Below are 25,767 nucleotides of genomic sequence, written 5' to 3'. Positions count from 1 at the left end.
CCGACCGTTGCGGGACCATCGCGGCTCAACGCGACCACGAGGTCACGTAAGTGGGACAGCCGCTTTACTGATCATGCCTCCTACATCCGGATCCACATCATTCATGTATATTACAAACAGCAAGAAATCTAGCACTGGTCCCTGTGGAACCCCACCAGTCAAAGGCATTCCATTAAAAGAAAAACAGCCATCGAACATCACCCTCTGCCTCCTATTGCCAAGCCAGTTTTAGATCTAATTTGTCTAGAACAAGTGGTCACAGTTTAAGGATAAGGGGGAAATCTTTTAGGACCGAGATGAGAAAAACATTTTTCACACAGAGAGTGGTGAATCTCTGGAATTCTCTGCCACAGAAAGTAGTTGAGGCCAGTTCATTGGCTATATTTAAGAGGGAGTTAGATGTGGCCCTTGTGGCTAAGGGGATCAGGGGGTATGGAGAGAAGGCAGGTACAGGATACTGAGTTGGATGATCAGCCATGATCATATTGAATGGCGGTGCAGGCTCGAAGGGCCGAATGGCCTACTCCTGCACCTATTTTCTATGTTTCTATGTCTATCTGCTCCACAGACGTTCAATAAGTCAGCTCAACTTGTTCTAGACAGCATTTAAGAATGGATAATAAATGTGGGTCTTGCCCGAATCCAGAGGATGGAGTAAAGGGAAGACAGATGGAGCCAAGGCCGTTAGTCACAATCATAAAGAAAGGGAGGTGAAGGATCAGTGGTGGACTGACGAAGTGGGAGCTCAGAACTAATCACGGGAGTGGTGATACCAAGACATGAAGGGCATGGGTTATAATGTTGATGAAGCCACAGTGATGACAAACTAGATAGGTGAATGCTTATGCCTTATGTGGTGAAGGCATTGCTGACAACTAAACAATGTTGCTGTGAACTGCAGCTAATACAGCGAGTTCAGAGTGACACTGATAATAAAATAATTCTGCCAGGATAACGATTTATAAAGTTCTGACCTTTAAAGAGTTCCCACAAGATTGCAACCAGAAAATGAAATTACATGAAAAATGGTGTTGTGTTCTGTCTTTTCCTCATCTCCCCTCCTGCTATTTCTGAATAACTTTAAACAGGGCGATCTTCGGAGCTCTGTTGTAAAACACATCAAGAAATGCTTACCATCTGCAGGAATTAAACATGCTATTTCATGACTTGTCTATTACCGTAATAGTAAACTCTGTGGTGAAGCAGAGTCTGAACTTGCAGATTCAGCTGTTTGCAAAATGAAAAACGTTACATAACAAGTAGCTGTTTAATGAAGCTGTTGGATGCACGGGTCTCTGTTGCTTGTGTCCACGCTGTTAGGAAATTACCAGCTAAAATGTGCTTTGCACAAGAACCTCGCTTCTCCCCTGGGCTGCTCTCATGGATTATGATTCTCACGGCAATCAGAGCATTGCAGCTGGGCACAATGGCTTGCATGTAATCAGGAGAACTGGTGCTGCTCAATATATGCCAGAACTAATAGCATCTAGGGATATGACAAATGGTGTGTATTTCATATTCAACCACTGAAAAAGCCCGTCCTTGTTTTATTGCTCTTGGTTCATTGACAGCATCCCCTTTGCTCTATAATTTTAAAACTCTTGAGTTTGACTTGTTTGTATTTATATATGGCATATCTGAACTGTTTGGATAGCATACAAAACAAAGCTTTTTGCTGTACCCCAGTGCATGTGGCAATAATGCCCCTGGACGTAGACCTTAAACCATATTGCTCACCAGCCTCACCCCCTCCTCCTTCTTACAAAATTAAAGACAGAAGTCAGTTGTGGAAGGGTGGGAAGATATATCTCAAACGGGAGGCATCTCAGCTCAACATATCTAGCCTGCAGTTTCAAAGCAATCCAATTAGACTCAGACTCTTGCTCATTCCCTAAAGTTATGGAAATGTTTCCATTTCATGTTTTTAATCATGTTTATATTTTTATTCAAGTCAAGTACATTTCCCATCTGGGCAGTGTTTCAGATTGTGATAAATTGCAGTTGGATTTCCACATGTCACTGTGATTCATTTACCAGTTACTTTGGAACCTATGGTTGCTCCCGGAAACAGTTTCTGCTTCCTTCAAAATGTTGAATGCCCTTTTCAAACCCCTCTCCTTTACTTTGCGCAGTTTCTTCTGTCTATGACCTTTGATATAATTCCCACAAACACCTCCTGTCAGTTCTTTAAGGATTTGGTATCCTCAATGTTCAGAACCGCGTGCAGTAATCCCGCTGGGCATGAGCAACGTGTTATAGTCTATTTTTTAGCGCTTGCCCTGTTTATAAAACCAGATGAAGCCCTCCCTATGTCTTAAGGAGCAACTCAAATGAGCCCTGCCATCTTCCTCAAGACTAATGAAAGGCATAGATAGAGTGGATGTGGAAAGGGTGTTTCCAATTGTGGGAGAGTCTAAGACCAGAGGCCATAGCCTCAGAATTAAAGGGCGCTCTTTCAGAAAGGAGGACTTCTTTAGTCAGAGGGTAGTTAACCTGTGAAACCCATTGTCACAGAGGGCTGTGGAGGCCAAGTCAGTGGGTATTTTTAAGGCAGAGATGACAAAGTCTTGATTAGAATGGGTTTCAAGGGTTATAAAAACATAGAAACATAGAAAATAGGTGCAGGAGTAGGCCATTCGGCCCTTCGAGCCTGCACCGCCATTCAATATGATCATGGCAGATCATCCAACTCAGTATCCAGTACCTGCCTTCTCTCCATACCCCCTGATCCCTTTAGCCACAAGGGCCACATCTAACTCCCTCTTAAATATTGCCAATGAACTGGCCTCAACTACCTTCTGTGGCAGGGAGTTCCAGAGATTCACCACTATCTGTGTGAAAAATGTTTTTCTCATCTCGGTCCTAAAGGATTTCCCCTTTATCCTTAAACTGTGACCCCTTGTCCTGGACTTCCCCAACACCGGGAACAATCTTCCTGCATCTAGCCTGTCCAACCCCTTAAGAATTTTGTACGTTTGGGGAGAAGGCAGGAAAATGGGATTAGCAGTCAGAGATCAGCCATTGAACGGCACAGTAGACTTGTTGCGCCAAATGGCCTAATTCTACTCCTATAACGTGGACTTCCATGACTTCTGAACATAAAACCTCATCCGGAATCTTTGGATGCCTTTCAACTCTGTCATGGTATTGTGATTGTTCTGTGTCTGTACTATCTCCCCTCTGGAGATATTCCTCCCCCCAACACCATTACTTAGTCACTGTGACATGGACCAATCTCCAATTGTGATCATCCTGCATTCAATCCCCTTTTGTCTCACCAAAATCAAGGAAGATGGTGCCTCAATCGGCATCAATTTCCACTCAACCCTCAGGGACAAACTCCCACCTCTAAACGACCTACTTCTGAAATAAAAGCACACTAGAAACACACAGCAGTTCAGACAGCATCTATGGAACAATAAATAGATTTGAAGTTTATGGTCAGAGACTTTTGTCATGCTCCTTGGCTACACGGGCTCCTCAATAGATGGCAGATGACCTTACCAATTATTTTCTGTTTCAACATCTGTTCCGATGAATGTCTCAAATCTGAATTTTTAAGTCTTTCTCTTTGATGCTGCCTGACCTATGAAGTATCGCCATCATCGTTTGTTTTTATTTTTTACGTTGATGAGGACAAATTGTCACTATGGCTTTTTTTGTCAGTACATCTAGAAACCACGCTTTAAGAAAATCTGCCCAAAATAAGCCTTTCCTACACTTGACACAATTCAAGTGGAGATCATAAATCGGATCTCCACCATCTAGGGTCTAAATTGGAGAAGAATGGAAAATATAGAGACCTTTGTCTTGGGAAGGAAGATTTGGGAGCTGATTTTAATGATTTCTGATGGTTAAGCAATTGAGAAAAGTACATTCAGAAGTTTATATCAAATAACACCATTTTGTACAAGAAGACACTAAATCAGGTAAATAGCAACTAAAGAATATTAGGAACTTTTTTTTTTCAATACAGCAAAATAAATATATGATATGCAGTCTTAATATTGGTTATTAACCTTGGAATTATTTTGGAAAAAAGCAAGCTCTGTCTGATTTGTTTCAGAATGAGAGAAGAAAGGTGAATTAATGAGTGTATTCAGTGTTAAATATTTTCCAGGCAAGTGTATCATTTTCCTTCAACTTTGTTAGTACTGAAAGAAAAATGTTTAAAGCTATACTGAAATATCCGTAACTCCCTGGTCAATTCGTCCCTTTCCACCCAAACCACCCCCTCCCCTGGTACTTTCCCTTGGCAACCACAGGAAATGCTACACTTGTTGCTTTTCCTCCCCCCTCGACTCCATCCAAGGACTCAAGCAGTCTTTCCAGGTGAGGCAGAGGTTCACCTTCGCCTCCTCCAACCTCAACTATTGCATCCGTTGTTCCAGGTGTCAACTGCTCTGCATCGGTGAGACCAAGCGCAGGCTTGGCGATCGCTTCGCCCAACACCTCTGCTCAGTTCGCAATAACCAACCTGATCTCTCAGTGGCTCGGCACTTCAACTCCCCCTCACATTCTGAATCCGACCTTTCTGTCCTGGGCCTCCTCCACGGCCAGAATGAGTCCCACCGCAAATTGGAGGAAGAGCACCTCATATTTTGCTTGGGTAGTTTACACCCCAGCGGTATGAACATTGACTTCTCCAATTTCAGGCAGTCCTTGCTTTCTCCCTCCTTCCCCTCCCCTTCCCAGCTCTCCCATAGCCTACTGTCTCTGCCTCTTCCTTTTTTTTCCCCACCCCCCCCACATCAGTCTGAAGAAGGGTCTCGACCCGAAACGTCGCATATTCCTTCGCTCCATAGATGCTGCCTCACCCGCTGAGTTTCTCCAGCAATTTTGTCTACCTCAAAAATATACAGTGATCATCTGTAGATTTAGTGGCTCTGCATTTATAGGAAAGAAAATGGACACTCTTAACAGAAGGTCTGATAAAATGTTTATACAAGAGACTGCAGATGCTGGAATCTTGATTAAAAAACATACTGCTGGAGGAATGTTGTCATGTTCCCCTCCGCAGGTGCTGTCTGACCAGCTGAGTTCTTCCAGTAGTTTGTCTGCTAAGATGTTCTTGTTTGGACCATGTTGATTACTCACCTTTGTAACAAATGCTGTCCTTAATAACAAATGCTTTCCTTCCCCAGAACCTTACCAACTGTGCCTGCGTCAACACTGGGTTTATCCAGAATGCCACAGCTGTGCCAGGACAATGTCCCAGGACAAATTGTGAATTCGCTTTCCCTGCATTTTTTGCAGTTGTTTGTGTGGGCAGTTTGCTGGGTGCAATGGCTCAGACACCATCCGTCATGATTCTTATCAGGTGGGTGAGATTATAAGCAGTTTCATCTTTGTTCTGTTGCAATGTATAATTTTTAACGTGCTGGATTTGTCGCCCCTGCTTTAATCAATATAACTGTAAGTCCCTGTTAGACACAAAAAGCTGGAGTAGCCGGTCAGGCAACATCTCTGGAGAAAAGGAATAGGTGACGTTTCGGTTCGAGACCCATCTGCAGTCTTTCTCCAGAGATGCTGCCTGACCCGTTGAGTTGGACAGGCTAGATGCAGGAAGATTATTCCCGATGTTGGGGAAGTCCAGAACAAGGGGTCACAGTTTAAGGATAAGCGGGAAGTCTTTTAGGACCGAGATGAGAAAATCATTTTTTACACAGAGAGTGGTGAATCTGTGGAATTCTCTGCCACAGAAGGTAGTTGAGGCCAGTTCATTGGCTATATTTAAGAGGGAGTTAGATGTGGCCCTTGTGGCTAAAGGGATCAGGGGGTATGGAGAGAAGGCAGGTACAGGATATTGAGTTGGATGATCAGCCATGATCATATTGAATGGCGGTGCAGGCTCGAATGGTCGAATGGCCTACTCCTGCACCTATTTTCTATGTTTCTATGTTACTCCAACTTTTGGTGTCTATCTCGATTTAAACCAGCATCTGCAGTTCCTTCCGACACTATATGTCCTGTTATCTGGAATCAATGCTCGGGTTACCTATCCCTGGATAAATGTTGTTCCCTACATACTATCACCAACCCTGTTTCATACCATGTCCCTGCCAGTTCAGCAGGTCTACTGAGAAAGATTGCTGGCACACATATATTTGAAGCTCCATAGCATCTCACAGGCCCCAACAAACCCACCCCCCCCCTCCCCCCAGATGCACTCTTGTCTCCCTGAATTGTCAGTGTGCACAAGCCTGCAGCCTGCTCCTGCCCTGACAACTGTTTCTTCCGTCAGTTTGTTAATTGCCCGGTGAATGGCAAAGAAAGCCAGAAGCATGGGGAGAAAAAAAGAATAAGGCAGGAGAGGAGATTAGGGGAAGGCAAGGAAGGAGATTAGGGGAAAGCATGTGGGAGGTGTAATGGGAAGGATGAGCGGATAGGGAATTGTTGGGAATGGAGATGGAAGACAGGTTGAAGGTCAAAAATGGGTGAAGTGATCATAAATAAGAGGAGGCGGATATATCGGCAGTGCCAAACGGTGTTTGGGAGAAATAGGGGATCAGGGAGAAGATACAAAGTCAAGGGGCAAGTTGAATGTAGAATTGAAGATGAGAGAGGACTGGAGGTCTGAGGGCGGAGAACATGGGAGAGAGTGGAGAGATGTGAAGGGTACATAAATATCACATCTAGCTCACTATTCAAACTACAAACCACACACCCAGCATCTTACACTATTTACCTGAGTGTTGTTCCTTTTGACAGTGATGACAATTGATCCAAACAGAGATACAGCAAGGAAACAGGCACTTCAGCTCACAAAGTCCCCATCAGCCTGTGATCCCCAAACACTAATCCTAGCCTGCACACTAGAGCAAGCCAATTAACCTCCAAACCTGTACGTCTTTGGTGTGGGAGGAAACTGGAGCTCCCGAAGAAAACCCACGCAGGTCACGGGGAGAACGTACAAACTCCGTACAAACAGCACACATAGTCAAGTTCGAACCCGGGTCTCTGGCGTTGTAAGGCAACAACTCTACCGCCACCGTGCCGCCTGTTGATGTATTACTTATAAATCGTGTAAGAATTGATCCAGGAATGCAAAATCATGTTTGCTTTTGTTTTTGACTGTCATTTATTTCAGTAATATAAGATGTCTAAGCTGCCATTTATTTCAGCAATATAAGATGTCTAAATATACGATGCTGGAATGTTTTGTGTTACTGCAAGGGGGCAACCTTTATTTCTCATCCTGAACATTTGTTGCACTCTCACCTGGACCCAGTTTGAAAAATACAGCTACTCTTGCTTTAGACACTATTATCTGAACATTAGATTTCACTATTTTTTAGTCGGCATGCTCTGTTTAGCTCCATTGTCCAATTCAAGAACCTTTAAAAAACATCACAAAATTGGGGAAATGTACCAACGTGAGAATTGTTAAGATAATTTGCACACTGACTGCAGTGATCCTTATATCAGCTGCTTACAGAGGTCACAGCCTCTGCATCTTTGTCACCAAGAGTCATGGAAAGCAAGTCACAAACGTAAGTCGGTCTCTCCATGGCGATCATAGTACAACAGCATTTACACTGGAGAGAACACCTGTCTGTAGTAGGTACACAAAAATGCTGGAGAAACTCAGCGGGTGCAGCAGCATCTTGAACACCTGTCTGTAGTATGTGTCTGCATTTCTCCCCACATGCTCTCTGCAGTATTGAAAACTCAGGCAGGCACAGAGGCAGCAAACAGTGACAGCTCCGCGTCTCCGAGGGGTTCCTTTAATTTGCATCACCTAGCTGTAGGATTTTGCTTTTTAGTTTTACCGGGAGTTGGAAATGCTGTAGTTTGCACTTTATTGCTCCAGTTTCTGTCTTTCTCTTGGCAAGGTAAAGATAGGTGCTCACACATTTCTGACATGGTCACATTTGGAATGACACTAGGAAAATACAAACTGCACGAAGTGAATAGAGGTCGAAGTTCCCAATCCCCTTTCCCAATGGAACTGGGTGCCATCACATTTAAATACGGGGAAATTGGTGTTATGTACGATCAGAATATTAAAAATGATACTTTCTAGCTCTTATGGGTAAGCAGTCAACAGAATTTGGGAAAACATTTACAACCAATAACATGAACATTTCAGAAAGCAGTGTAATGAAAGATCAGACAAGATTTATGCATTTTAATTATTGAGTTTCTCTAAAAAATAGTACGGTGCAGAAACAAATATTGCATAGCTAGAACCAAACCGACAGTAAAATATTAACTTCGCAGAGATTACTCACAAATGTTCACTGCAGTCTTGGTTAATTTCTTTCAAATTAAAAGCAGAAACTTTTGATAAACGGAGGTTAGGCAGCATCTTTGGAGAGAAAAATGAAGATGTCTAAGGTGGACGACCTTTTGTCACAATTGGTCACAGTGAACACGTTTTAAACAAATACAGAAGTGGGGAAAGATGGCAGGAAAAGAAAGAACATAATAGGAAGATTGTAAGAGGTGGAAGTAAGTGGCAAAAGCGACAATAATGCAAGACAAATGTGAATGGTCATGGTACACAAAATAAAACAAAAGATGGGCATGAAAGTGGGTAAAGCAAAATGTAATCCAAAGCAGCTGATAGATAAGGTCAAGCCATTGGTTTCTCTCTCTGATTGTTTAACTCAATAAAGTTTAGTTCGGAGACCGAACTGATATTTGAGCTATTATTAAGAACATAGAACTGTGCAGTGCAGGACTAGGCCCTTTGCTCCACAATGTTAGTGCTGAACATGTTGACAGGTTAAATCAATCTCCTTTCTCTGCATGGTCAGGTTTATTATTGTCACACGTACTGAGGTACAGTGACAAGCTATGTTTTAGCATCCTATCCAAAGAGATCAGATATACCATACATAGATACAAACAATTCAAACACAAGTGCAATTGGGCGGCACGGTGGCGCAGCAGTAGAGTTGCTGCCTAAAAGCCGCGCCGGGCGATGATGTAAGGCCCCGCTCCAGGTCATCCTCAACCTCGCAACTCGGGCGGGAGAAGTCGCCGTTGTGGAAGCCCCGAAAAGCGGTCTCCCACCAGGGACCCGCGGGCTCCCGGTGTCACCGTCCACTAAACCTGCAGCTGGAGCCTCTGAATATCCGGGGTCGGGCCACCACAGCTCCGCCCGCTCCAAACTTGGCCAGCCCCATGATGGTGAGTCCGCAGGCTCCGCAACTGGAGCCCCAGGTTGGAGGCCGCTCCACGGTGCTAGGCCCCAACGACAACGGAGACCCGACAGAGAAAAGGTCGGGTCCTCCGTGCAGGTTTTAAAAGTTTTCACACCCCCCGCCCCCCACACACATACCCAGTTAAAAAAAACACTATAAACTACACTCAAATGAGACAAAATATTAAAAAAGACAGAGGGACTGCAGAGGCCGCTGCAACGTATGACACGGCGGTGATGCGGCCTGGTGATGTATGACGCGCGGTGTTTTTTCAAGTGTCGCAACATTTTTTTGTTGCCACTGGATTTTGAAATGTTCACAATCTTTTGGCGACACTGATATGACGCCGGCAGTTGCCGAAAAAATCGCCAAGTGAGACAGGCCCTTCACAGCGCTTGCAGCCCCTGACTAAGGGCGCTGTATGTACGGAGTTTGTACGTTCTCCCTGTGACCACGTGGGTTTTCTCAGAGATCTTCGGTTTCCTCCCACACTCCAAATATGTACAGGTTAATTGGCTTGGTATAAGTGTAAATTGTCCCAAGAGTGTGTAGGATAGTGTTAATGTGCGGGAATCACTGGTCGGTGTGGACTCGGTGGGCCGAAGGGCCTATTTCCGCGCTGTATCTCTAAACTACACTAAACGACAATAGATAGAGCAATGGGGAAGATACAGAGTGCAGAATATTGTTCTCAGCATTATACCACTTCAGTTTCTTAGAAAAAATCCAATGTGGTCAGGGTGAATCAAACAATGCCATTCCCTGCCTATCCATGTGCCTATGTAAAAGTCTCTTAGATGTATCTGTAATATCTGCTTCCACCACCACCCCTCGCTGTGCATCTCAGGCACCCACAACTATCCATGTAAAAAATTAGCCCTGCCACTCACCTTATTTCACCACTCTCATTTTAAAGCACTGGCCTCTAGTCTTTGACATTTTCACCCTAGGAGAAAGGTTCGGACTGTTTACTTTTTGCATCTTGTTGAAAACCTAGACAAAGTCAGACAATTTTTGAACAGGGTAATCGGTTTGCACAGCTGTTGTGCTGCTCCATTGCAAATCTCATGTGCAGTGTAAACTTTACACAATCAGCTCCACTAGGTCCTCTTCTAATGTCCATGTGATTTTCCTTTTCTTTACATTAGCAGCAAACTGCAATGTGATTTGTTTCCTTTGGTTGCCAATTGCGTGAAATAGATGAACCAAGCAATATCACAGGAAAGATCTCAGAAAAGACAGAATACACAAAGACATTTAGTTAGTCTGAATATCTTCTGGAGTGGAAGATTCTACATCACTCTCATGTGAGCTGGTTTTACATTGGGACAATATTAGCGCTGTTGTCTGGTAGGTAGCTTTGTCTTGTAGTTTGTTTGGTTGTTTGTTTGTTTGTCTTTTTGCACAAAGTCCGTAAGCATTGCCACTTTTCATTTCGCTGCACATCTCGTATGTATATGTGACGAATAAACTTGACTTGACTTGACTTGATATTTATTGGTCTTTATCTCCACAGATCTGTAAACCCCGAATACAAATCCTATGCCCTTGGTGTCCAATTTCTAATGCTCAGATTACTTGGTAAGTGGTTTCATTCAGTTATTCAGTGATTTATTGTTACATTTTAGTTTGCTCCTATTCATCTGAAGGTTGTCATAATGTTGCCAAAATATTCTTTGTCATAATTTAAGTGATATTTTTATCACTCTGACATCTGAAATATGGTACCAGTGCCAAAGTGACAGACTTGTTGGCTAAATATATAAAGCAACATAATTTATTGACTGATAAATAAGTGATATTGTAAAAAAGGTATCACGCACCTGATTAGCATATTGAGAAGGGCTAACTCCTTTTCATATGCCTGTTGGGAACTCCTAAATGTTGCTCAGTCCATTATCAATGTAATTATGTCACAGCCAGAAAATGACTCCTAAAATATGAGTTTTTTCTCTTTGGTTCATTGTGTAAAAAACTACATTGAAGTCCAGTTTCTTCTCAAGAGTTGCACGCCCCCAGTATAGTCTTCAGGATGTTATTGGACAGTGTATACATATATGGTACTGAAGCCAGGCGACTCTCTGCATGCTATCCCCAGTAGTGGGTCTAAACTTGATCATTACAATTGGTTCACTCCTTTATTCCTTTTGTCCTGTGTATGTACCCTGTGGACAGCTTGATTGTAATCATGTATAGTCTTTCCACTGACTGAATAGCACGCTCTTCAGTCAAAAGGCTTTTCACTCTACTTTGGTTCTCGTGTCAATAAACTAAACTAAACTAAACTAGTATCATCCAGTAACAATTTGCATCATATATTATTTTCATTTAATACATTTATTTGATATATCCGTTTAAAAGTGAAATTTAGTGCTGGTTTTAAAGTTGGACAATCCTTCAGAGTTTCCATTCAGGTCAGTTCATGTAACCATATATAACCATATAACAATTACAGCACGGAAACAGGCCATCTCAGCCCTACAAGTCCGTGCCGACCAATTATTTCCCCCTAGTCCCATCTACCTGCACTCAGACCATAACCCTCCATTCCTTTCCCATCCATATACCTATCCAATTTATTTTTAAATGATAAAATTGAACCTGCCTCCACCACTTCCACTGGAAGCTCATTCCACACAGCTACCACTCTCTGAGTAATGAAGTTCCCCCTCATGTTACCCCTAAACTTCTGTCCCTTAATTCTCGTCATGTCCTCTTGTTTGAATCTTCCCTACTCTCAATGGGAAAAGCTTGTCCACGTCAACTCTGTCTATCCCTCTCATCATTTTAAAGACCTCTATCAAGTCCCCCCTTAACCTTCTGCGCTCCAAAGAATAAAGACCTAACTTATTCAACCTTTCTCTGTAACTTAGTTGCTGAAACCCAGGCAACATTCTAGTAAATCTCCTCTGTACTCTCTCTATTTTGTTGACATCCTTCCTATAATTGGGCGACCAAAATTGTACACCATACTCCAGAATTGGTCTCACCAATGCCTTGTACAATTTTAACATTACATCCCAACTTCTATACTCAATGCTCTGATTTATAAAGGCTAGCATACCAAAAGCTTTCTTTACCACCTTATCTACATGAGATGTCACCTTCAGGGAACTATGCACAGTTATTCCTAGATCCCTTTGTTCAACTGCATTCCTCAATTTGTTACCATTTACCATGTACGTCCTATTTTGATTTGTCCTGCCAAGATGTAGCACCTCACACTTATCAGCATTAAACTCCATCTGCCATCTTTCAGCCCATTCTTCCAAATGGGCTAAATCTCTCTGTAGACTTTGGAAATCTACTTCATTATTCACAACACCACCTATCTTAGTATCATCTGCATACTTACTAATCCAATTTACCACACCTTCATCCAGATCATTGATGTATATGACAAACAACAGTGGACCCAACACAGATCCCTGAGGCACCCCTTGGGAGATGCAGAACTGAGGCACTAAAACCCCACCTGCCTCTTCTACCACCTCTGGGAGGTTATGGTTATAACACACCAATCTTTACACCAAGTCTACACACCAGGTCTACACACCAGGTCTACACACCAGGTCTACACACCAGGTCTACACACCAAGTCTACACACCAGGTCTACACACCAGGTCCACACACCAAGTTCGCATCTTGCAAAGTGAACAACAATCAAAGTTAATGCACTGGACTGGAAACAGCAAAGATTCAGCGGAATGGAATGGTTCAGGCTGACTTAGCTTTAGAGAAAAAAATAATAAACAGATTGTCTGATCATCGGTAAAAAAAATGCATGAGTTTGTCAAAAAAATAAAGACTTACACTTATGCAGTACTTTTCAGGGTGTCTGAAGGTACTTCATAACAAATTGCTTTTAAAATGTAGATGTTTGGATCAAAATAAATGTTTCTGCAAGAGGAAAAGAGATGAACTATCAATCTGACGATAACTAAAACATTAAAAAGTGTACGCTCATGATATTAGGGCTAACAATGCTAACGAAGCGCGTGACAAATATTAAATGTCCAGAGCAGAGGAAGATTAGAGGAAGATTAGAATGACCAAAAGCAATTCAAAAGATGGTAACAAATCAAAGAAAAGAGTAAAGATTTCAAAAAACAGATAAAATTCAGAACTATTCAGAGATGAAGAAATAGCAAATCTATAAAACACTTAAAATGTTTAGCTTGTTTTACACAGGTAGAAATTAAACCTACTGTGTGCAGTAGGTATTACTTAGTGAAAAGGTGATTGTCTTCAAAACCATTTCCACAAGAAGATCTGTTAGCTCAACCTAGGTGACCTTCTCTGTAAGTATCTTCAGTGCAGCCATGATACTCTTGCAGTAATTTTGTAACCCAGTCAGTTTATCTCCCATCCACTAAAAGTAAGATAAATGTAACACTTTCCTTTCAGTATCATCCCAATCAAAAACAAAGTAATGGGAAAAAAAAATTATTATGATATGAGGGAAAACTCCTAGTTAATGAAAATGCTCGTTTTAGATTCCATCTTAATCTCTCTGCTCCAATAATGGACAGTGCACTGATACAATAATGGATGGAAAGCTGATTGTCAGAGGATGTATGGAACTAGCTGGACTGGAACTAAAACAGAATATTGTATCATTAAGCCTTTGAAAAGCTGCTCAATTTCAATCAATGGAAAAGACCTTTAGTAGTTGGAGTAATACCTGAAACTAAACAAGATAGTTAAAACTGCTGAAGGCAGTCATGACAGCCTCAGAATATCATTGCAGGAGTATTTGGTCCAACCACGTTTTGCTGCTTTATTAAAAAGCAAATTTCTGACTAAAATTGGGGGTGGCTGTGGACAATTCTGCAAGATTCAGCTCCATTTACAACTCCCCCATGAAATAGTGACCACAATCAGTGATAGCAAGATATTGACAATACCCACATTGTCAAGAGGCAAGTCACACTTCTGCCATGTAGATTTCAGACAATCAACATATCTGGCAAGAAGAGGCCACGATTCCGTCCCGGATCTTATCTTCAATGTCCTGACCTGAAGCATCTCCCGTCCAGTACCTCCACAGATGCTGCCTGACCCGCTGAGTTCTTCCAGTACTTTGTGTTTTGACCACGATCCATTCTGTCACTATCAACCACTAGAAGTCACAGTTAACGAACCACAATCTTGAATGTTTCAATTGTCATCGAAATCATTGCTTTTGGAAAGAGAATTCCAAGGGTTCCATGGCCCTTGTGTTCCCAATTTCACTCTTGAACAACCAAGATTTAAGTGTTCCTCTCATTCTGGATTTCCCCCCGTCAAAGGAATAGATTATCTGAAGGCACCCTCTCAAATCCCATCATCATTTTCAGTCTTGAGTAGGTCTCCCGTCAACCATGTAAACATATGGAAATGAAAAACATGCGTTTTAAATCTGTTTCATAATTGTTCCCTGAATCTTCGCTATTGCATCCTGACGTATCTTTCTTAAGATTCTCTGGAATGGCAGATTAAAACTATTAACAAAACATTTTTGATTATTTTCACTGTATTGAAATGGTAACCCCCACACGGTACCCCCTAGGATGACAAGTTATAACCTATGGAACTAACCAAATGGGGTAGCCACCAAGGAGTAAAATATGACTCAAATCTGGTAATGACATTCAGCCATGTTTCAGTCAGACACAGTGAATAATGTTTAATACATTCGAGCATCAGTGGTTTTGTAAAATTGAAAAGGCTGTGATATTAATGTCTGTCAGTTTTGGATGTATTTGCAGTTTATTATTTTTATAGTCATTACAGCTGCAGCGACCCCAACCTAATGCCAGGACTTCAATTCAATGCAGACAGAATCAAACAGAATTTTATCCATTCACCACTTAAATACAGGCCAACCACTTAATCAGATGTAAACGAGGCAAAACAGATTGGACACGAGAGTTAAAAAACTATTAACGTAACCGATGTACAGCACTGCCCCATGAATACCTGACAAAACCCTGGGGGTTTCACCATATGAACAAGATAAAATTCTATTTTAAATTGATGTAATCTTGTTAGTTGCATCGTGCTCTTATGCTATCGAAATGAGGTTGAGGTTGAAATGTTTTTAAATGTACTACATTAAGTATGTAACTGAACATGTTTACATACTTACAACAGCGGAGTGCTGTTGTGTAGAGAATAAGCCCAGAGGTCCTTGAAAATTGCTACCTGGTTAGTTCACAAGGCACTTAAAGCTCATTGTGCCTGCTCAAGCTGGCACAGCCTCTGGTGGACAACAGTTACCTTGCTGTAGCTGGCAGATTACAGATTTGTTTATATCAATGAATTTCCTTGTTCAGATGAAGCCCACAGAGTGAACAGTGTGCATGAAATACATGGGGGACATTGGGGCATTGGGAAAGAAATATCTGGTAATTATCAACAGCCACACCGTGATCCCTCCTGGCGGAATGGAAGTTGAATCAAGGCAAGATTTGGCTTGGTGGAAGACTTTCACATACCAATAGCAATTCTGTTGCACACTCAAACTTCTGAGAATGATTCTCCACAACTATGAATTTGCACATCAGCGGAGCAGACTAAAAACATCTTGCCTTCGACTGCCTTGCATAACAAAAGTTTAAAACTAATAAAATGAAATGACAACTTCCATCCAATAAATCAATCAATCAATCAACCTTTATTGTCATCTTGCAAAGCAACAGTTGCACAGTGCAAAATGAGAAGACGTTTCCCAGGGAATACCGGAGCATCGCACATGAAACTTAAAACATTTCACACATAATAACAGTAAAAACAATCCAGTCCCTGATGAAACAGTATAAATAGTTAAAAGCAGGTAAAACAGCAACATTAAAATAGTAAAAACAATCATTAAAATGTCCAGGGCAGCTGATTTGAGTGGCCAGTGCCAGAGTTATTAAAATGTCAGTGCAAAGCCGCAGAATCAGGTGGAGTGACTGTTTAGCAGCCTCACAGCCTGTGGCAGGAAGCTGTTTAGCAGTCTGGTAGTCCGGGCTTTGATGCTACGGTATCTCTTGCCTGATGGCAGGCGATCCAGGTGTGTGTGGAGGGGGTGCAGTTTGTCCTTAGCTATTCTCAGAGCTTTTTTCAGACAGCGGCTCTGGAACAGTTCTTGTACCGAGGGTAGGGAGACGCCAATGATCCTCTCTGCTCCCCTCACTACCCTCTGCAGAGCCTTCCTGTCTGAGCAGCTACAGTTGCAGTACCACGTGTTCATGCAGTATGTGAGTACAGACTCCACCGTGCCCCTGTAGAAAGTCCTGAGGATGTTGGTGGGGAGTGAGGCCTGTTTGAGCTTCCTCAGGAAGTCCTGTCCTGATGCTGAGAGAATTGCAGAAAACATAGGACAGAGGAGAGGGTTATTCAGTCCATTGAGTCAATGCTGGTTGGGAAACAGTAATCCCAGAGTGCTTGTAATACTACACCCATAGCCCTACAGATCATAGCTCCACATCCACAAACCACTGCTTCTTAAACAGCCCAAGGCAAAGGCAAGACAAAGACTGGGTTCTAATATAACTGGGCATTAAGGTGAAGGCAACACTGAGGTTAAAAATAACTGGATGTTAAAATCAAAGATTGGGCTGGGTTTTAAAATAACTGGATATTAAAAGCAAAGACAGCATTGGGTTTTTAAATGACAGAATGGTAAAGCGAAGGACAGCGCTGGGTTTTAAAATAACTGATGTTAAAGGCACATCACAGAATCTGGCTATCTAATAAAATTAGATTGGAAAATAAGGCATTCTGTGTACACTTCAGAAGGACGGCAATATCTCCAGAATATTACCTCACCTATGGATAAAATATGCCAAAAACTAACTTCCCCTTCAATGTGGTCAATGTTGTGATTATACCCTTCTTACTGATCTCACTGGAGTTGATTGGTGTCACAACATTAGCAATGGGATGGACAATTTAAGCACTTTTCAGTTGCCATTTATAACTCATGAAATGTATGCTAATTATTACTGCATTGATTCGCTACTATATCATATGGTGATTCCCTGACATCTCCTTACCAAGGCAAAAAGTTTTTTTTTATAAAGGATAGCTTCATTTTAGTTTCTGGGTACAGTGAATATAAACCTTCCAGCAGACGTATATCGTGATCCGAAATCTTCACTCTGGGTTTTTCAGCAGAAGCACGGAATTCATTTACACTGTTTAAAATCTGAATTGCAGCCAGAAAAGCATTAGCTTTCAATTAATTTGATGTAATTAGGAAGTATTGAATTGTTACTTCATGATCTGATTGCACTGAGATTAACAGAACCTTGTGCCTGCTCATAACTTGCATCTATTTTCAAATTCAAATTTTTGTTCAAATTAATTGTTATGTTTATTAATTTATTATGTGATTAAATTCTTCATCATCGTTATTTCACATAAACGTGCCATATAATTATCCGTGTGCCGAAAGGAAAGTAGCTTTACAAAAGTCAGGGGTTTCTAATATCTAACATTAATGACATACAAGCTATTTTTCATTTACTACTTAAATTGTTTTTTATGTAACTTCTTACTGTCTCCTTTGCATTTTGCTGAATCACCATATGCATTCATATGGAGAATTTAGTGGCATCCTTGGATTAATGAAAAGGTCTCTGAGCAAGAAAATCGAATGTTGCTGCCAAAGATGTTTGGCCTAAAGACATAAGAAACAGGAGCAAGAGTAGGTTATGTAGCCCCTCAAGTTTGCTTCTCTATTCATCGACATCATGCTCATTGGATCCTAGCCTCGGTTCCACATTCCTGCCAGTACACATAAACTTGAAACCTAGGTACATGTGACAATATTGCGCCATAAACCACTGAATCTTTCAAAAGTCTATCTATCTCAGCCTTGAATGTATTCAATGATTTGGCCTCCACGAGTCTTTGGGATAGAGAATTCCAAAGACACACAAACTCCCTGACAGAAAAAACTCTTATTTTTCTCCATCTAAAACAGTTTCCCACACTTGTATTGAATTTGCTCTCATGTCAGGACATATGGTTTAGGTTTTAGTTGAGAGATACAGCATGGAAACAGACCCTTTGGCCCACCATGTCTGCGCTGACCAACGATTACAAGTACACCAGTCCTATCCTACATAGTGAGGACGATTTACAGAAGCCAATTAATCTAAAAACCTGGACATAGCCTCCACATCACTTTGTAATGGGGTGACCAGAACTGCACAGAATACTCCAAAGCTGTATATAGATAGAAATGGCCATATATAGATATACACATATAAATTAAGGAATATAGATTAAAAAGGATAATTTGTGGGAGGTAAGTATTTTTATACTTTAAACTCCCGAAAGAAAGGGATTGCCAAGAAATCAATTTTATTTACAATGCACGAATAGATTATCCAAATTAAAACTTTCCCCCTGTGGTTAAATCTAATTATTTGTTGATGCTCTACAGTCTACACTACTAAAAAAAATAACATAAAATTAAATTATTTGATTATAACTTGGTAATTTTTCAATGTATTTTACAAGAGTGTTCTGCCAATAATGTTTTTTCTGTAAAACAATTACAATCCAGACATTGAAGGTAAAATATATATGTTGTATAGCTGAGAAAAGCACAAAATGCGGAGTCAGGCAGCATCTCTGGAGAACAAGGATAGATGTTGTTTTGGGTTACATAGAAACATAGAACGTAGGTGCAGGAGTAGGCCATTCGGCCCTTCGAGCCTGCACCGCCATTCAATATGATCATGGCTGATCATCCAACTCAGTACCACGTACCTGCCTTCTCTCCATACCCCCTGATCCCTTTAGCCACAAGGGCCACATCTAACTCCCTCTTAAATATAGCCAATGAACTGGCCTCAACTACCTTCTGTGGCAGAGAATTCCAGAGATTCACCACTCTCTGTGTGAAAAATGTTTTTCTCATCTCGGTCCTAAAGGATTTCCCCCTTATCCTTAAACTGTGACCCCTTGTCCTGGACTTCCCCAACATCGGGAATAATCTTCCTGCATCTAGCCTGTCCAACCACTTAAGAATTTTGTAAGTTTCTATAAGATCCCCCCTCAATCTTCTAAATTCTAGCGGGTTGGGGCCCTTCTTATTATTACAAGTTGCATGGCAACATCTGTTTGCTCAGACTTTGGTTAAATCTAGTTATTTCACCTCATAACATTCCTTGGTAACAGTTGCCAGCTTTTTGACAAGCTGGAATTAATAAATGATTCTCTTGCATGGCTCACAATTTTATTGAGATAAAATTTTCCCCCAATTTTCTCAACAATGGACATAGAAACTGAAAACTATGATTTTCTGCCTTGTTTACTCATAGATTTATCGGTAAAATGTAATACAAAGGACATTGCATGAAAATTGTAGTTTGAAAATCAAAATGTGTTTGAAAATTAAAAATGACTGAGGAAAATATTACATATCGACAGCCTCTTTGAAGGCTGCTGGAAGAAAGGATTGGTTAATATTGAGCCAGAACCCTTCATTAAACCAGAAATGCTATCTATATTTCCGGGGATCTGCTGTATCTTGGTTTCTTTTATATAAAATAAACTGTTAATTTTCGATACATGGCTTTTCTTTTGTACACTGTATGAGCGTCTGTCTTGAGCCATACATGAATGTTCATTCACTGGAGATAATTTTTTGATAATGTACTATTGAGATGGAAATTACATTCGGGTAAACAATTTGAAATAGGCTTACAATTCACTATCATTGTTTTCCACACAATTTTACAAAGTCAAAATAACCTTCACTATGCACACAATTTATCCACATGAAAACCAATAGTCTTACCAGCAGTTATAAAAAAACTAGGAAAAGTTATGTCATCATTAAACAAGAACATATGCCTGGTGATTTCCATTTTGAAATTGTAAACAAATTCCATGAGCCCACAAATAATATATGATTTTACTGAAATGTGCTTCTTTGCGTGGAATCAAGAATTTGAGAGTGGATCGGTCGAAGCCCGATTTCTGAATCCGCAAACCTTCAAGCTGGCCTTTCTGCTATGATCATAGATTTACCTGTACATTCGATATCCACTCTAGTCTCTCAACCAGTTCTCCCTCACTTAATTATATCATTAAGTGAAGACATTCATAAATAACGTATAATAAAGTGGACAGTAAGTACTGTTTGAAATGGAATGCTGCACTTCCCATTTTAAATATTTTCATTCACTTTCTATTTCATATTTGGCTACTTTTAAGTTAATCTCTGTATCCTTCTACTTTTGTTTAGGTTTCATCCCACCGCCACTTATTTTTGGAGCTGCAATTGACTCCACCTGTCTGGTCTGGTCAGAAACCTGCAATAAAAGTGGAGCATGTGCTTTATATGACAACACCTCATACAGATATCTCTACGTCAGCATTGCCATTGGTCTAAAGGCTATCGCCTTTATATTGTACACAACTACTTGGCATTACATAAAGAGGCATTCCAAGAAGTACGTTCAAGGAGATGAAGATTCAGTCGGCAGAATGACCACTTCAGATCTCTTTACATCAACATTGACATTAGATGCAGCGACAGGCGATTCTAACAAATCATCTGGAAGGACAACATTAATCTACCATTTGGGAGACAATGAGCTGTGCGAAAACATAGAGTCTGTCCTTTAACATTTGTATGGAATGACTGCAGCATTGTGAAGATATATAGTTTTGTAGGAGAAAAAACCCATTTCTAAACATCTATTTTAATGTTTTTATGCATCACAAGGATACAACAGAAGGCACTGGCCTTATAAAAGATTTATATTAATCTCCCTATAGTTTAAATGACGGCAATAATATTTTGTGATTCTGAATAGCTCACAACAGAAGTGAACAAATGGGGTGAGCTAGTACCAAGAACTAGCAGATCCAAACCAGGAAAAGCAGTCGGCCCCAGTGGTCAGTTATTTTTAAAGAAGTTCTATTTAAATGGCTTTTATGCTTATTTTGCATTTTCTGAAGAGATACAACATATTACAGCATATAATGCTATCTATATCACGCAAAGTATATGAAAGTGAAATGTTTAAAGCACAAGTGTATGATCTGATTCTGGCCTTGAGTTTATCCCAAGTATCCAACGCTTCAAAGCCTGAACTTTGACCAAAGAATCCACATTAACAAACAATATAAGCTTCTGATTATGTATTTCCCTCTGCAACGTTTAACAAGTATCTTTACTGATTTAATATTACAGCCATCATGTATATTGCAATAATTGCTTATAATGCAACCTGAAATGGATCAATTTATTCTTTATTTTAAAGCAGTTACTTTCAATTATTCAAGCCATTTGAGGTCATTCAAAACCTGCCTATTGTTTTTAAAACGTTCTGCAATATCCAGTACTGTTACAAGTTGGTGCTGCTAAATAGCTAGAATGATAATACCAAAAGGTGCCTCAGGTCATTTATGAAGTACATGAAAGAAATCCTGATACCCCATGACACATCAATTATTTATTCTTAATACAAATTATTTTTTATTTTCATACTGGAAATATAGGAGCCTACACAACTGTTTAAAGATTATGCCAACTGCATGAGTGCATTCGTTTTGATTTACTTTAAATACGGTGGCAGGTTTGAGGTGCGAGTAGTAACATTGGCAAGGAAAGGAATGGTGTTTTATTTTAGGCACTCACATTCATCACCAAACTCTGAGCAGAGTAGCATTATGATTTAAAAGCTCAAGAAATTTTTTTTGAACAACCACCTAGGGTTGTTAACTCCTATCATATTTACAGCAAGTGATGTTATTTTATCAGTTGTGTGGCATAATAAAATAACAAAAGGCACAGCAGTTAGAGATGCTTCAATTATTATGCTTGCACAGGTACACAAAATTTGGCAATGTTGCCCCGCTCCTGTTAAAATTCACATTACTTTTTTGATTTTACCCTCACTGTTTCTGGTGCCAATTGTAAATTGAGTTGCATAGTTTCCACTCACCACAAAACGTTAACATGGTAGAGACCACAGTTAATTGAGCAAAGGTGATGAAAATGACAAAGCCACATCTGTATTGTTCATGCCTTGTGTATTTGAGTAAACTTTAATCTCCCAGTTTTTTTCTACTGCAAAAATATTAAGAATATTAATGTATATTGTATTGAAACCAATGTGTTTGTATTATTTATATTATGCTTTATACGATAGAATTTTTAAAAGAAATGCATTTGACTTCTGTAAAACTGATCCATGATTCTGTTGTTGCTTTATTTGGATAACTTAGTAGTGGCTGAATTATTCACTCTCTACGGCAGAAGAGTTGAGATCACGTCAGAGGTTGAAATCCAGAACTATTCGAATGTAAACCAAACCTGCCTCAGAATCTCCCCAAAACAAACAAAGGGCTTGAGTAACTCAGTAGATCAGGCAGCATTTCTAGACGACATGGATAGAATACTTTAGACTTAAGAGATACAGCACAGAGACAGACACTTCAGCCCACCGAGTCTGTGCCAACCAGCAACCACCATAATAATAATAATAATACATTTTATTTAATGGGCGCCTTTCAGACATCTCAAGGACACCTTACATAGTAATCGGAATAAAAACATATAATCGGAATAGAACAGGTAAAAAAAGACATCACAGAGACACAAATTAAAAACAGAATTCAATCCAAAAACAGAAAATCAAAAACACAGTGTGTACACTAACACTATTTTACATACCAAGGACAATTTTATCAAAGCCAATTAACCTACAAACCTGTGCATCTTTGAAGTTTGGGAGGAAATTGGAGAACACAGAGAAAACCCACGTGGTCACAGGAAGAATGTACAAACTCCATACAGACAGCACCCGTGGTTAGGATCGAACCTGGGTCTCGAGCGCTGTAAGGCAGCAACTCTACCACTGTGCCACCCCAGATGTTCCAGGTCACCTATCAATGTCTCCCAGAGATTCTGCCTGATCTGCTAGTGTTACCGAGTTGGATGATCAGGCATGATCATATTGAACGGCGGTGCAGGCTCGAAGGGCCGATTGGCCTACCCCTGCACCTATTTTCTATGTTACTCCAGCCCTGTGTATTTTCTTTTGTAAACAAGCATCTGCAGTTCCTTGTGTCAGACTCTCCCACTTCTCATTCTAATGGAAGACAGATGAAGAGACAGAAGGACACTGCTCTACTTGTGATAAAGTGGTTGGTCAAGTAATTAGGCTGCATCATTTTAATAGTTGCTGCACTTATAACCTCAGGTACTTGGGTTTCCAAAGACTTAGAAACCCAACAGGTGAAGAGAAGCGAGAAAGGTTGAATCCAGAATTGCCTTCACTGCACCAGCTGTGGGGTAAGAGGAGTACAAGTGCTTTCTCCAGGCCCAGTATAATTATACATTTAACCCCTTGCTCACTATCACCTCTCATGGCCACCAATAGCAACTACATCCAGGGACTATGCCAGCACGGTGGCGCAGCGGTACAGCTGCTGCCTTCCAGCGTCGGAGACCCGGGTTCGATCCAGACTACAGGTGCTGTCTGTATGTAGTTTGTACGTTCTCCCCGTGACCTGCGTGGGTTTTCTCCGAGAACTTTGGTTTCCTCCAACACTCCAAAGGTTTGTAGGTTAATTGGCTTGCTATAAATGTAAATTGTCCCCAATGTGTGTAGGATAGTGTTAGTGTGAGGGGATCGCAGGTCGGCATGGACTCGGTGGGCCGAAGGGCCTGGTTCTGCACTGTGTCTCTAAACAAAAAAAGATTAGGCATCTTCAGTCAGAGCTTACCAAAAAACAAGAGGGTCCACTGCCTAAAATCAAGGCTATTTATTGTCCGCCACCCCTGTACCAATCCAACAATCCACTAACACGTCCATGTACTCTCAGGGGCTAGACACAAAATGCTGGAGTAACTCAGCAAAACAGGCAGCATCTCTGGAGAGAAGGAATGGGTGACGTTTCGGGTCGAGACCCTTTTTCAGTCTAGAGTCGGGGTGGGAGATTGCAACCTTCACCTGGTCCACCCTGTTTCGACTAATGCAATCAACCCGACGTGCACAATCAAATAAGATGAAATAGAACAAGTTGTCCTACAACTTTAGGCTGTGCACGCCATATGCAAAGGGAAACGTGAGATTTTGATGGTGATGTAGATAGATATAGTTCATTTGTTCTACAGGTATATCTCTCTACATTCATATGTTCTATATTTCTCTACATCACCGTCTATATGCTGGAGTTACTCCAGCATTTTGTGTTTATCTTTGAACCAGCATCTGCAGTTTCTTCCAACTATCAGGGGTGTTGGCTTTATGAAAAAGATTATTATTCTAAAGGCTTCCACCAGCTACTGAGGCTGCCTACACACAGGAATCATACTTAAGCTCTGCCGGACATTCAGGAAGCTGATTCTTTTGAGTTTTCAGACCTGATAATAGCCGCTTCTGCCAGCACCAATCTCACATCCAGCTTAAACATAGTGTTTGAGCACAAATCTATTTATTCCTTTGCTCGTGGCATCATTTATTATCCTTCAACAATTACCCTAGGACAGAGGAAGCATATTGGTGAATCTAAAGTCACCTATAGACGGAAAGTAGTGACTGCAGATTCCTTTCCCCGAAAGGCTTTCATGCCCAAAATGGATTATGTGACAATTCGGTGGTTTCACATTTTAGGGACAAGCTTCTCACAGTTTATTTTGCTCAAAGAATAAACGTAATATGTCATAATTTTGATAGAGATAAGTTTGTCGTTATCAAAGAACTGTATTTAAATTTGCTGTGAAATATAATAGTAGTATTTCAATTTTAGTTACGCATTTTGGAAACCAGTGCACTGACTGGTGAGTCACAGGTAAACATATGGCTAGGTCTGGTGGATCTTAAGTTCGATGGAAAAAGTCAAAGGAATTTCATCCAGAATGTTACTCGATTTGCATACTTATTACAAAGCAGAAGGGTGGATAATGGATTGGGGACCATTTACAATTCAGCAACTAACACCATTTTCACGGCAACTTTACAATCAAACTCCATTTTGAGAACTAATTTCAAGGTATCTACAAGCCAATTTTTTCAACTGCCTTGGTTGAAAACAAGTCTAAGTGTGTTTTTATGATTTTCAGCACGATTTAATAATGAGAATGGCTAACCCTTCCAAGAAACACCTCCAGTTTAAATTCCATTTGGAATATTTTGGAGGACCAAGAAACCAAGAACCAAGAAAGATTGATCATAGCACAGTTCTTTAAAAATACAAAATTTGTTGTCAAATGATGCAAGCACATACATCAAGTTTCAGTTTAGATCTAAATACAGAATGTTACTAAAATAAAAAAATTAACAGGTGTCAATTTTCATTAATTATCAAACTAGGTATGTATGCACCACCAAGGACATATGTGGTGGTGCAGCGGTAAAGTTGCTGCCTTACAGCCCCAGAGACTCGGGTTTCATCCTGACTACGGGTGCTGTCTGTACAGAGTTTGTACATTCTCCCCGTGACCGTGTGGGCTTTCTCCGGGAGCTCCAGTTTCCTCCCACACTTTAAAGACATTCAGGTTTGTAGGCTAATTGGCTTCTGTAAATTGTAAATTGTCCCTAGTTTGTAAGATAGTGCAATTGTATGGCGTGTAGGAGATATGGGGAGAAAGCAGGAATGGGGTACTGATTT

General features: G+C 40.7%; 1 protein-coding gene across 1 annotated transcript in view; it reads left to right on the top strand.

The window, feature by feature from the left end:
- LOC116970816 (solute carrier organic anion transporter family member 3A1-like) overlaps positions 1 to 22,340 on the top strand; it is a 296,548-nt gene extending 274,208 nt beyond the window's left edge. Inside the window, exons 8-10 of the mRNA XM_033017367.1 lie at positions 5,145 to 5,320; positions 10,669 to 10,733; positions 20,387 to 22,340. Coding sequence (XP_032873258.1) covers positions 5,145 to 5,320; positions 10,669 to 10,733; positions 20,387 to 20,769 — 624 coding nt within the window. The 3' untranslated portion in view covers positions 20,770 to 22,340. The remainder of the gene's footprint in view (positions 1 to 5,144; positions 5,321 to 10,668; positions 10,734 to 20,386) is intronic.
- Positions 22,341 to 25,767: the final 3,427 nt, after the last annotated feature.

Source organism: Amblyraja radiata, chromosome 3, assembly GCF_010909765.2.
Source record: "Amblyraja radiata isolate CabotCenter1 chromosome 3, sAmbRad1.1.pri, whole genome shotgun sequence".
Lineage (NCBI taxonomy): Eukaryota > Metazoa > Chordata > Chondrichthyes > Rajiformes > Rajidae > Amblyraja > Amblyraja radiata.
Note: the sequence above shows the minus strand (reverse complement) of the source record. Positions and strands in the feature narration are given on the sequence as shown.